Raw genomic sequence first — 12,174 nt, 5'->3', positions numbered from 1 at the left:
CCTCTGGTGTGCACCTTAATTCTCTGGGGCCAGGATCCTGCTTCTCAGGGGCAGCTGCAGCCGCTGCTGGCTTGACGGCTGCCACATCCTTCGCTGACTGACACAGCAGGCAGCATTTTTCATCCCTGGTTTTTATTTGTGTGTGCTTTGGATAAATCTTTGATAACCGATTTCACCCTTGAGACCACTGACATTCGGCCCAGTAGGCCTGTGCTGTGGGGTGGGGGGTGGGGTGCTCGCCTGTGCTTGTCAGGGGCGAGCAGCACCCCGGGCCTCTCGCACTGGATGCTGTCAGACCCCCACCTCGAGTCATGATGGTCAGAATGTCCCCCAGCTGAGAGCCAGTGCTTGAGGGTAAGGCTAAGCTACTCTAGCAGAGAAACCCTCCCCAACTCAGTAGCACAGAAAAGACACAACTTTACTTCTTCTAGAACAGTCCAGGAGGTGGGCAGCTATGTTCCACAGGGTCACTCGGGGACCTGGACTCCTCCCAGTGTGGCATCTGCCCCCAAAGGGCCTTGCCATTGTCTTCATAGTCAAGGCTGGACTGCGCGAAGACAGGGGTGGGGGCAGAGGCAGAGGCGCAGTCTGCTGTATGGAGGAGACACACCACGGCTGCTCACGGCTCCTGGGCAGTAACTTAGCCACCACGCCGTGTTTGCTTGCGGGCAGGGCTGGGAGGTGGCGCCCCACAGGTTAGTGGTGTGCCCAGTGCATCTTGTTCTTCTGCAAGTACCTGAGTGCTGCAGACTGAATATGCCCCCGCAGAATTCACAGACCGAATCCCTGAACCGGCAGCGTGACAGTGTTTGAGTGATAATTGAGGAAGAGAAACCAGACCTCTCCACAGCTGTGTAGCAGGAAGGCCATGTGAGGACACAATGAGAAAGTGGTCATCTACATGCGACCCAGAGAGAGAATGTCAGCCCTCCTGGCACCTTGAACTTGGGCCTCCAGAACTGTGAAGAAAATGTGCTGTTTAAGCCACCGAGTTTGTGGCATTTTGTTCTTGCAACCCAGCTGAGACAGGGAGAGGTTTTGATGGACAGTAGAGAAGACTGACTGATTCCTGGGATGGAAGGTGCATCACTAGGCAACAGGTACAGTCAGGGCCATAGGGCCTCTATTTAATGTAAAGTCTCAAACTCACAAAAGCAGGGAGAACCTAACAGACTCCATGTGCCCATGGGCCAATTTCAGCAATCACCAATTTCCCATCACCTGCCTCCATGCAGACGCAGCCCGGCACCCTAGCCAGGATCTCCTGCACAAAGCAGATGCGCTTGTGCCCACCTGTCAGGCCTCCCTGGTGGACTCGCACTGCTCAGAGCAGACTGTGATAAAAATCAGCCGCAAGACTTAACTGTCAGCGCAGGACACAGAGGAACTGGACGTACAGATGCCCAGACTCTCCTACTCCTGTGTCAGGGATGCGAGGTCATGACCGGATGCGTGGAGGTGCTGTAGTCACCCTGTGGCTGAGGGACAAGCCAAGAGAACTGCTGAGTTGCTGACCCAGCATCCGAGATCACCAGCAGCAGAAACAGTTCTTGGCTGCCCAACTCTGGACTTTGTGTTATGTGAGATGATTAGATACCCCGATGATTTAAGACCGTGAAGCTGGCATTCTGGCTGTTGGTGGTGTTCAGTCGCTGAGTGCTGCTTCTTTTAGCTAAGTAAGAAATTTCACTGTACATTTGCTAGTTTAGTATTTCCTGCTATTAAAAGGGCATCCACGGCTCCCCAGCAAGCAGGGACAGACCAGCCAGGCTGCCTTCATTTCCATGGGTGACCAGGTAGGCTGTGCTCTCACAAGCTGAGGTACTGCCCGTGTTCCTGCCTGTCGGCCTGGTGAGCTCATCCTGCTGATGTTGTAGAAGGCTGTCCAGCCTCAGGAGGGTCCCTACTGTAAGCCTGTCATCCTTTTGAAGGCAAGGAGATGGAATTTCCAGAACAAAACAAGTTAATCGAAGGCAATACTGTGCTGTTAGTGTATCAGCGACCTCGTGTAGATTGTACCACAGTAACAAAAGACTCCAAAGTCCCCGTGGACTCAGCTCACAGTTGTTTATTTCTGGCTGGTGCTCCCTGCCAGTGGCACTGGTGTAGCTTGTCTGTGTTCATTCCAGGATCCAGGGTGAAAAAGCAGCCCTAATTATGCACATGCAGTTCTCAGACTGGGGACTTGAAATGGGGGGGGGGTGACCTGCACAACAACTTTCTTCCTGAAGTGAGCTCCAGTTACTTTACAAGCTCAAAATCAAGGAAGAAAGCCTTGGGAGTAACAATCTACCACCCTTCCAGGATCCACAACCTAATCAAGTAAGTGCCCATCAGGAAAACGGAAAGCTACCACAGGTGTCTTGGGTCACAGCAAAATCAGGGGCTTGCACAAGTGAGGTGGGGGCGAAGAGCCAGGCCAACTGTTGCCACGATCTCAACCCCAACATGAGGTGGACCGTCTGGAGCTCGCGGGGGTGCGTGGCCGCTCCCAGCCCCCGAGAGCCCTCTTCAGCTTGTCGTCCGGGGAGCTGATGCTTCTCGAGGGCTCCCTGGAGAGCAGCCCTCAAGTCCACGGCCACATTTCTGGCCGTCTCCGAAGTTCTCCACTGCCAACTCGAGCGTTCCAGAGCAAGTTCTGGGAAACGCGGCTCCCAGCACGTAACGGGCCTGATGCTGCTGTCCGCATCAAACGCCTAGACGGAGGTCGGACCCCACCATGAGGCTGCCTGGGGACGAGCCTTCGGAGGCCACGAAGCCCTGAAGGACCCCTAGACGGGAAGGCAGGGTTCGCGCCCATAGGACGACAGCCGCCACCCTGACGGAGCGCTTCCGGGCGCCGAGCCACGCTCCCTCAAGCTTCCCGCCGTCGAGGAGTGGGCAACGGCAGGGCCCGAAGGCTGCAGCCCCGCGCTTTCGCAGGAAGAGCGGACGCCCGCGCCAACAACAGCTGCCCGCGCGGGACACTGCGCGCCGACAATCTGACCCGGAAGAGGCGGTGCGACGGAGGAACCGCCTGGCCAGTCGCGCCGCTTCCGCCGTACTAGTCCTAGCCAATCCGGCCATGCCGGCGGACGCCGGCCCATGTGAGCCAATCCTGGCGCGCTCGGCGGACGCCGGCCGGTGTGAACCAATCCCCGTGCGCGCGGCGGACGCCGGCCCGTGTGAGCCAATCCCCGTGCGCGCCGCTGACGCCCGCCGACCACAGCCAATGAGCGGTCCGGGCGGTCCGGGGAGGTGGTGGCGGGAAGGAGCGGCGATGGCGGGCCGGCGCGGCGCGCTCATCGTGCTGGAGGGCGTGGACCGCGCAGGGAAAAGCACACAGAGCCGCAGGCTGGTGGACGCGCTGTGCGCCGAGGGCCACCGCGCCGAGCTGCTGCGCTTTCCTGGTGGGCGCGGCGGGCCGGGCGAGCGCGGGGTTCCGGGGGGCCGGGGATGGGGACGGGACCCGGGGCCTCTCCAGGCCCTGAGGGTGGGAAGCGAAGGCCTCGTGGGCCGGGCCCGTCCTCGTAGGTCCGCGGGTCGGGGCGCAGGGGCCGGGCCCTTGTGGCCCCTGAGCCTCAGCCGGACACGCTTGTGGTCATTAACGCGCGGCTGACGTGCAGTCAGTCAGGTCCTGTGTTTAGTGAGTCTCAACACGTATACAGCCCAGAAGGCGTCTTCACAGCCAGAGTAATGACCATCACCCCCAGAAGTTTCCTGGTGCTGCTTTGTAACCCAAATCTCCGTTTTGTTTTGGGGTTCCTCCGCCCGCCCACCCTTGAGTGTTTACCTTCTGACTGGTTTTGTGTCATACTTTTAATTTTTAAGGTAAAACATTGGTCTTGAAAACGCATATAAGGGTATCATCAATACTTAGGTATTCAAGAGGAGTTCAAGGTTTACAAACCAGAGGTGGCAGCAGTAGAGGGAAAATGCTTCCTTGAATGTTCATCGTGTTGATCTTTAAGCCAGACAGTCTTCAAATGTTATACAGTTGACCCTTGAATGACATAGGTGTGAACCGCTTGGGCCCCCACACACACCTTTTTTCAATAAACACACAGTACTATGCAGTCCTGGGTTGGTGGACTGCAGGAACGGACAACCTCGGGTACTAAGAGCTGCAGTACTTAAGAATCCTTTTGGTGCCGAGGCAAGTCCTGGAACCAGTCCCCCTTGGTTGGCACTGCCTCTGATTGCTGCTTCCTACCTGAGTTCCTTCCTCCTAAAGCTTTGTTCATCCCGGTGTCTATACACTGCTGCCCTTCCTGAGGTAAAACTTCAAACTTAGGCTTGGGTCAGGGCCAGAAGTTCTGCACAAACCTCCTAATGTCCACGGCGAGCCTGCTGTCGTTTTCTGTGTGTCTCTCTCGTTTTAGAAAGATCAACTGAAATTGGCAAGCTGCTCAGCTCCTACTTGGAGAAGAAAAGTGAGGCGGAGGACCACTCCGTGCACCTGCTCTTCTCTGCGAACCGCTGGGAACACGTGTAAACGCCTCGGCCCTGCCGCCCTCCCTGCGCTCCTTCCCCTGAGACTCAGTGCGGCTCTTGCCTCTTGAGTGGCTGAGAGTCACGCTGGAGGATGTACCTTTACACGCTCTTTTATTCACAGATCCCCAGAGCTCTAGTTAATCCCCCCAGCCTGCTCCTTTTGTGATGTTAGGTCGTTTCGGGTGCACAGAAAAGCTGATGGAGACGTACAGAGCGTTCCTAGTCCATCCCGCCCACTCGGAGTCTCTCTTGTTTGTGTCTTAGATGAAGCAGTGGGACACGTCACTAAGTGAGGCTGACAGTTGACGTTGGGGTTTTGCCCTCTCCTGCCCCCTCTCTGTTTCACATCACCTGGGTGGGATCCCTCTTTGCCCAGCACAGCTGTTGACAGAGAGCCTGTGGGGCACACTCCCAGGTGCTTCTGTTCCCATCTGCACACGTGTGTGTCAGTAACACGTGTGTCACGGGAGGTGTTCTGACACAAATAAACAGGGTCCGTGCGGACAGATCACCTCACGGCGTGCTTCCTAACTGCCTTTCGATCTGTGTTCCACTCTCCTCTCACGCTCCTGCGGCCTGCTGTCCGGAAAGGCTGCTCCACCGTGCATGGAGCGATACCTTTGGGTGGGCACGTGAGTGGCTGTGCCTGGCACCCTCCCACGAGCAGGCTGGCACCACTCCCCTCTGGCTTTGGCTGAGCCAGGGCCTTGTCTGGAAAGGCCTACCCCCTCCACGTGTTAGATGAAAATGAGGCCACGTTTATTTGTTTGTTTTTAATTTATTTTTTGGTTGCACTCAGACTTGTGGGATCTTAGTTCCCCAACCAGGGATTGAACCTGTGCCCTCTAGGTGGAAGCGCAGAGTCTTAACCATCTCGCTTCATTGGGATCACCAGGGAAGTCCCAGTGAGGCCATATTTATAATCTTTAGCATATCTAGGTTTTCTTGGCCTGGGTGTTCCGATTTTTGCTTTTTGTGGGTTTGTAGACAAGTAATATCACATCAGTTTAGAATGAGAAACAGGACCGCTCCCCTTCCTCAGCCCTGGCTTTGCCCAGGCATGCCGGCCTGTGCACCCTGGTCCATTTGTTCTGCCACAAGTCCCCTTCAGGTCACCCCAGCCACTCCCATCAGATCCATTTTTCTGACCTATGGCAGTCCTTGGCTGACAGGTTGGATTCTGGGCTGCTGTCTGGCACCGTCGTCCACCAGCTGCGTGACCTCGGTCTCGCCTGGCGTCTCAGCCAGAGCTTCCTGGCAGTGCCGGGAGCAGAGTGTGCCCCTCACCTCTGGTGCTGTGTTGTGGTAACGCCTCCACTTCCTCCCCGTCTGTCAGAACCTGCCGGTCCTCCAGGGCTGTCCAGGGATTTATTCCTAGGAGCTAGCGTTCTCTCTTGCTTTCCACAGCAGTTGAGCAGCACCTTGCCAAGCCTCGCCTTGAACAGCGTGCCGTCTCGTTTGCTTCACCCCTCGCTCTCTTTTAAAGATGGCGGCTGTTAGTGAAATGCTGGGTCTGTGTTGTCTCCTCCCACGTGGATCCGGGTTTGCCTTTCCGGCGCAGTACCCCAGAAGGACGTGGGTCCTCTCGAGGGCAGGAAGTCGCTGTGCGAGCCCACTGAGGCATCACTGGCGGTCTTCCCTGACTCCTTAGTGAGGGGCTGCTGGCCAGGCTCTTCCGCTAAGTGGCTTCTTCCCATCAAGAATACTGTGGAAAAACCCTCTTACTTGTCAAGCTGACCACTGGGTTAGCAGTGGCGCTACTGGTAAAGAACCCTTCTGCCACTGCAGGAGACATAAGAGACTCAGATTCGATCCCTGGGTCAGGAGGATCCCCTGGAGGAGGAAATGGCAACCCACTGCAGGATTCTTGCCTGGAGAATCCCATGGACAGAGGAGCCTGGTGGGCTGCAGTCCCTGGGGTCGCACAGAGTCGGACAGGACTGAAGTGACGCAGCGGCAGTGACCGTGTCTGAGACGGTTACTGTTTCTCTAACGCCTTCCTTCCTCTGACATGGACCAGCTGGATGCTGTGTAAAGAGCTTTCCTGCCCTCCTGTCTTGTCTGTCTGTCCACCCACCTTCAGCGTGGGCTCAGCGGGGCATCAGCCTTTGCTGTTCCTTGTTTGCTGCTCAGTGTGTCCCAGACGTGGCCTGCAGGAGCCCTTCAGGCTGGGGGTTCTGGTTCCCACGCCTTCTGCGATAGCTGAGACCCGCTGCTCTCTTGGGGGAGGTGTTTAGCAGCCAACCTCTGCTCCGCCTCGCATGCTCCCATTCCCCACGCCTGCCTGATGCCTGCTCTCCCTTCCGGCGCCTCAGGCTCTGCTGGGCTCTGTGCACTTGCTGCCTCCTGCCCACTGTGGGGTGGTTTCAGAACCGCCACCCCCATCTGCATTCAGCCTGGTCGAGCTCCAGGGTGGCTGCAGCCCAGTGGTTAGAGCAGGACACGCAGTCTGTGCACATCTCAGACGCGCTTTTCCCTCTTGCTGTGTGTTCCTTTGGGATCCAGGTAGATTCATTTCACTTTGTGTATAATTTGGGGTTTTTTTTTCCCCGTTGTTGATTGCAGTTTTTGAATGCCTAAGATATGAAATGGTTTTAGAAGAATCTCACAGAAAGCTCCCTGCCGTCCGCTGGGGGTGAGCAGCCCCCTTGGTTTCTGAAGTCGGCGGGTGCCTGTTGTCTCAATTCACCTTCCGCCCAGCACAGAGGCTCTGCCTGTCCGCGCTCTGCTCGGGCCGTGGGCGCTCTGCCTGTGGGCTCCGGTGGTCGTGAGTGTCAGCAGTGTGCACTCTGGAGCGATGCTGCAGTGAGGAGCCCATCTCCCTGTCAGAGGCCCGCCCCCGCCTGTCTCCTCTGGCGCCGGTCATCAGCAGGCTGTGCTGCTGGCGATGGCGCGGGCTTTGTCCCCGTCTTCCTGAGATCCCGGGCCCCCTCCTGTCCGCGGCCGGCCTCCCAGGAGGAGGCACAGGTGTCTGTCGTCCCCTCCAGGCCGCACCTACCCCTCCCTCTCCTTGTTCCCTTCTCCCTTCCCAGCAGGGCCTGGTCCCTGTGCCCGATGGCCGAGCTGCCCCTGGACCTCTGCCAGCACCAGCTGTGTTCATGCCCTGGGTGGACTTGCCTTTTTGTGCCTGGCGTTGCTGGGGGTGCCCACGTGGCATCCTCTGGGGAGAAGATCCAGAGCTTTGGGAATTGAAAGCCAGGTTACACGTTGCTGCCTGAGTGCGACCTTGTCCTCCTGCTGGTTTCTGAGCTGCACTGGGTCTTGAGGATGCTTTGAGCCTGAGACTCGGGAGCTGTGAAGCTGGGTCTGGGGGTCACGGGCATTCCCTCTCTTGTAGGCCGTTAATTAAGGAGAAGTTGAGCCAGGGCGTCACCCTGGTCGTGGACAGATACGCCTTCTCCGGGGTCGCCTTCACCAGCGCCAAGGAGGTGAGTGCCGCTTGGCCCGGTGCGTAGTTTGCGCCCTGTGTGGACTCAGCGGTCCCCGTGGGCACGGAGCCATCACAGCAGAGGCTCCGTGTCAACAGCCCAGGGCTCTGTGATCCCCTGTTCTCCCGGTCGCTTGGACAGGACGAGCAGCCTCTTCTGTAGCTGTGGGTTGTCCCTGCAGATACAACCTCAGTTTTAACTCGGCCAACACATTTCACATCACAGTCACGCAGGGGGTTGGTGGGCCGACGCATTTCATCCACTGTCTTGTTTTCAGGGAAGACCGTGAGAATATCTGGGATGCTGTTTTCCTGAACCCCCGTTCCAGGGAGCTGCTGTTTCACAAGTACAACAGCCTATGTGACCACATGGCCCTTTGTTCTGCCTTTTATTTAGAAATGTTTAAACATACCCCAGCAGAGAAAGGGCGCCCCCAGCACCACCACCCGCCTCAGAGTGCGCTTGTCTCCATGACCCACCAGACATGGCGTCAGCCCCCCGGTGCATCTCAGTGCAGATCCCCAGGAGACCTTTCCAGACCCTCGTCCCAACCCCAGCGAGTGGGGACCATCCCGAAAGTCCTTCAGTGCGTGCTCACATGCTGTTTGTTTACCTTAGGTTTTTACAGTTAGATTGAACCAGGGTTTGGCTAATTAAGGTCCGTTCTTGAAATGTGCCTTGATTCTCTTGATATGTAGGTTTCTGCTTCTCTTTCTTTCTATTTAAACGTTTATGTTTGCAAGGCTCCTGTCGAGGCATAGTGTCTTATAACGGTCTTTGGTCGTGGTTAATTCACGATCAAGGTTCAGAATGCTGACACTTCGGTTCTGCCATCTTCCAGCATGAGCAGCTGGGTCCTCCTTTAGGACGTTCCTCCCGAGGTACTGGCCCCTCGGCTCCGCCTGTGAACGTCGCGCGGGCTCGGGAAGGGCGGACACATGCCCTCCGCCTGGGCAGGGGGCTCTGAGCCCACAGCTGGCTTCTGACCCTCAGGCTTCGGTGTGGCCCCGGGTCACACACTTCCTGGGTTTTCCTCCAGAATGGAAACGCTGCTCTTAGAGTTGCGAGGGTGGATGAGAGGGGACATGCTGCAGAGGGCACGTGGGGCGCTGGCGAGGCTCTCCAGGACTGTGGGTCTACCCCTCTCGGGACAGGGGGCCGCCCTGGCCTGGGCTGCCACTTGGCTAGAGGGTGTGGGGTCCTGGGCCTGGGGCATCCTGTTGACAGAACACAGTCTCGAGAGAAAAACCGTATGAGGCCTAAAGAATACTCGCTGTCGTGTTGAGAATTCTCCCCACACATCCTAGCTCGCTCTCACCCTTTTTGGTGAATTTGGAACCAGAAACGAGACCATGTTAAGCTGGCTCCCTCTCAGGTGGGTTCTTTGTCCCCAGAATTTCTCCCTGGACTGGTGTAAGCAGCCGGACGTGGGCCTCCCCAAGCCCGACCTGGTCGTGTTCCTGCAGCTGCAGCTCGCGGAGGCAGCCACGCGGGGCGAGTTTGGCCGCGAGCGCTATGAGAGTGGCCCCTTCCAGCGGCGGGCCCTGCAGCGCTTCCAGCAGCTCCTGGCAGACCCGAGTCTGCCCTGGAAGGTGAGTGCCGCCTGGGCCCCGGGGCTGGTGCAGAAGGGGCCACTGCTGGGCCAGGGCAGGGGTGTCGGGGCCGTGGCGCATCAGCTCACGTGTATCTGGGTCCACCATGGGACTTCCCAGGTCCTCAGCACAGTTCCAGCCCTGGGCCACCTGGCCCCCCATGCTGACTGCAGGCCCTGGCCGGGGGCCTCCCCCATCGCCCCGGCCACTGCCTCCTGCACTGTCCCCACGGCCTCAGGGCACTTGCCCGGCCCATCTCCAGCCTCCCTGCAGGCAGCGTCCACGGCCGCAATCGGCCGCACATCTGCCAGGCGGGCAGTCCCCCTCCTGGCTCACGCTTCTCCCTGCCCTTCATCTGTGCCTCCCGACTGCCCTGCTGAGGGCTGTGGCTGGGACTCCCTGTGCAGATTTAAAGCACACCCTCGGCCTTGCCCTGTGTCTCCAGATGCTCAGGGCTGGAGGGAAGGGTGTGGCTTGCCTCAGTTGCCTCAATTGCCCCGCCCTCTGCTGGCTGGTTCTATCAGCTACTGAATGCCAGAGTTCTCTCTCTTTCTGGTTTTCTTCATTTTCTTGCATTTGTTCTCACCAGTTTTTTATGTTTTGCCATGCCCTGTGGCATGTGGGACCTTAGTTCCCCGACCAGGGGTGGAACTCACGGCCCTTGCAGTGGAAGTGCAGAGCCTTAACCGCTGGACCGCCAGGGAAGGCCCTTTCTGGTTTTCTCTTTTAAGTAGTTCTTCACGGTGCAGATTATCCATGATTTATACTGCGTTTCAGCACCTGCTGGGACCAAGACCAGAAAGCGCAGCATCGGGAGCGTGGAATGGAGGGGCCCGCTGGCCTCCTTTGTGCCAAGCTTTCCTCTCAGCTGGGTTCCCAGAGCTCTAGGAGCTTCATTGACGTTTCTCGGAGGGCAGGTCCCCTCCACGGGATTCTCGGCTTCTGTTGATCTAAAAGTTTACTTTAATATTTTTCACATCTTTAAAGTAGTAACAGACTTACAGAAAAGTTTTAAGTCGAATAAGGAACTCTTCTGGGGACTGTTTGACAGTGCGGGTCAGTACCTGACCCCCTCCCGCATGGACCTGGGCGGTTTACATGGGTCCTCTCCCGTGGCCCAGACGCTGGGTCCCACCGCTGACCTTTGTAACCAAGGACGTGGCGCACAGCTTGTCGCTGGTCTCCTGCCTCTGACCATCTCAGCCTCGATGTTTCTGAAGGCCCCACAGGTTCCTCGTCGCTGAGCCTCAGCTTGGCTTCGTGGTTGGAGTCAGGCTGTCGCCTTTGGTGGGTGGTCGCTGCCGTGTCACAGGCGCACGCCTTCAGCACGTGCTCCCCTGCACCTCTGTCAGGTGGTTCACAGTGAAGTCCTTCTGCGCTCCTCTGAGGAGGGGCTTTGAGACCACCCGTGAAACCCTACTGCCCACAGACTCGTGTATAGGGCTCACTCCCCAGCAACCCACTTTCCTCACCATCTGAGGCCCACGTTGGCCTGGGTCTGGCCTCTGGGAGGCCCCCTTCACGTCGGGGCCCTTTCTGGTCCCAGACGTTATGGTCTCAGGGCTCATCCTGGGCCTTCCTGGCCCAGTGTCTGGAGCGACCCTGGTTCGGTTCTGTGGAGAGGCCCCCAGGGCCCGCAGGGCACCACGCAAGAGTTCACGCGGGAGCCGCCAGGGCCACCGCCTCTGAGGGCCTCTGCTCCCTGGGGCTCTGCCAGGATTTGCTGCCCCGCGGCTGCCAAGAGGCTCTTGGCGCTCCCAGGGCTGAGCCTTGGCAAAGGAGGGGTCCTAGGCATGCCCGCTCTGTGTGCCCAGTACGTGGCCCGCCCTCAGGCGGAGAGCGGTTCCTCATGGGCTGGCCTCCCGGTGACCAAGGGTCCCGTGCTGTTCACCTGGGCGGCAGTGTCTCAGCAACAGTGGGGCTGTGGGTGGGGAGGAGAGGACACGGACCTGCCTGGGGCTCCAGGCGGGTCTGGGCGCAGCCATGAAGGGTGCCATGGAGGGTGCCACGGGGGCCACCGCGGAGTGTGGGGCGGCTCAGTCCCTCGGCGAGGCTGGGGGTTGAGGACCCAAAGCTGTGCCCTCTGGAATAGCCTGTGCACTGAGAACGTTAATGACTTGGGTCCCCGCCCTGCACAGACGGTTGACGCCTCCAGAAGCATTGAGGATGTCCACCAGGAGATCCGCGCGCTGTCTGAGGATGCCATCCGGGCCGCCGCGCACAGGCCCCTGGGGCAGCTGTGGACGTAGAAGGCCGGCCCCCTGAGCCCGAGAGAGGCTGGTCAGTTACTGCTCTTTGCTCACTGAGGCCTCACAACTGCATCCAGCCGTCCAATCGGGGTCTCTGAACCCTCAGCATGTCCTCAGGCGTCATCAATAAAGACGAGATGGTGGCGGCTGGGGCCCGGAGCGGTGCAGCGTCCTTGCCTGGGGCCCCTGTGGTGTCAGCCCCTACCGGCTGCGCCTGGGCTGAGTGCTAGCCTCGCACCCTGGCCTGCAGGGCCTGGGCCGGCTGTGTCGGGCGCTGTTTTTGCTGGTCATTCTGTTGAGACGGGAGACGCAGCCGTATAACCCTCCGCATCCCGTCCCACCCAGTTATTCCAGGACAAGCCCTGTGGTGGGAGGTGGGCAGGGTCCCCGGGGGCTCAGCGCCTCCCGAGTGTGGGCGGGAGACTGGGTCCC

General features: G+C 58.6%; 1 protein-coding gene across 4 annotated transcripts; it reads left to right on the top strand.

Moving 5' to 3' along the window:
• Positions 1-3,239: 3,239 nt before the first annotated feature.
• On the top strand, positions 3,240-11,894 carry DTYMK (deoxythymidylate kinase). Of its 4 annotated transcripts, none has more exons than XM_081490634.1 (5): positions 3,240-3,389; positions 4,362-4,470; positions 7,811-7,901; positions 9,368-9,493; positions 11,632-11,894. In XM_081490634.1, the coding sequence occupies exons 1-5, from the start codon at positions 3,260-3,262 to the stop codon at positions 11,740-11,742; spliced, it is 567 nt and encodes a 188-aa protein (XP_081346760.1). In that variant the 5' UTR covers positions 3,240-3,259; the 3' UTR covers positions 11,743-11,894. The 4 variants fall into 4 exon arrangements, with proteins under 4 accessions (XP_081346760.1, XP_081346759.1, XP_081346762.1 ...); XM_081490633.1 differs by having other exon boundaries at positions 9,296-9,493; XM_081490636.1 differs by lacking the exon at positions 7,811-7,901 and having other exon boundaries at positions 4,362-4,432; positions 9,296-9,493.
• The last annotated feature ends 280 nt before the right edge of the window (positions 11,895-12,174 follow it).

The sequence above is a fragment of the Giraffa tippelskirchi genome, chromosome 5 (genome assembly GCF_054371585.1).
Source record: "Giraffa tippelskirchi isolate mGirTip1 chromosome 5, T2T-mGirTip1v1.2.pri, whole genome shotgun sequence".
Taxonomy (NCBI): domain Eukaryota; kingdom Metazoa; phylum Chordata; class Mammalia; order Artiodactyla; family Giraffidae; genus Giraffa; species Giraffa tippelskirchi.
Note: the sequence above shows the minus strand (reverse complement) of the source record. Positions and strands in the feature narration are given on the sequence as shown.

Coding starts and splice junctions, on each gene's coding strand:
- DTYMK (XM_081490633.1), top strand. CDS start 3,260: ATGGCGGGCCGGCGCGGCGCGCTCATCGTGCTGGAGGGCGTGGACCGC. Junction 3,390..4,361: donor CGAGCTGCTGCGCTTTCCTG/GTGGGCGCGGCG, acceptor CTCTCGTTTTAG/AAAGATCAACTGAAATTGGC. Junction 4,471..7,810: donor GCGAACCGCTGGGAACACGT/GTAAACGCCTCG, acceptor CCTCTCTTGTAG/GCCGTTAATTAAGGAGAAGT.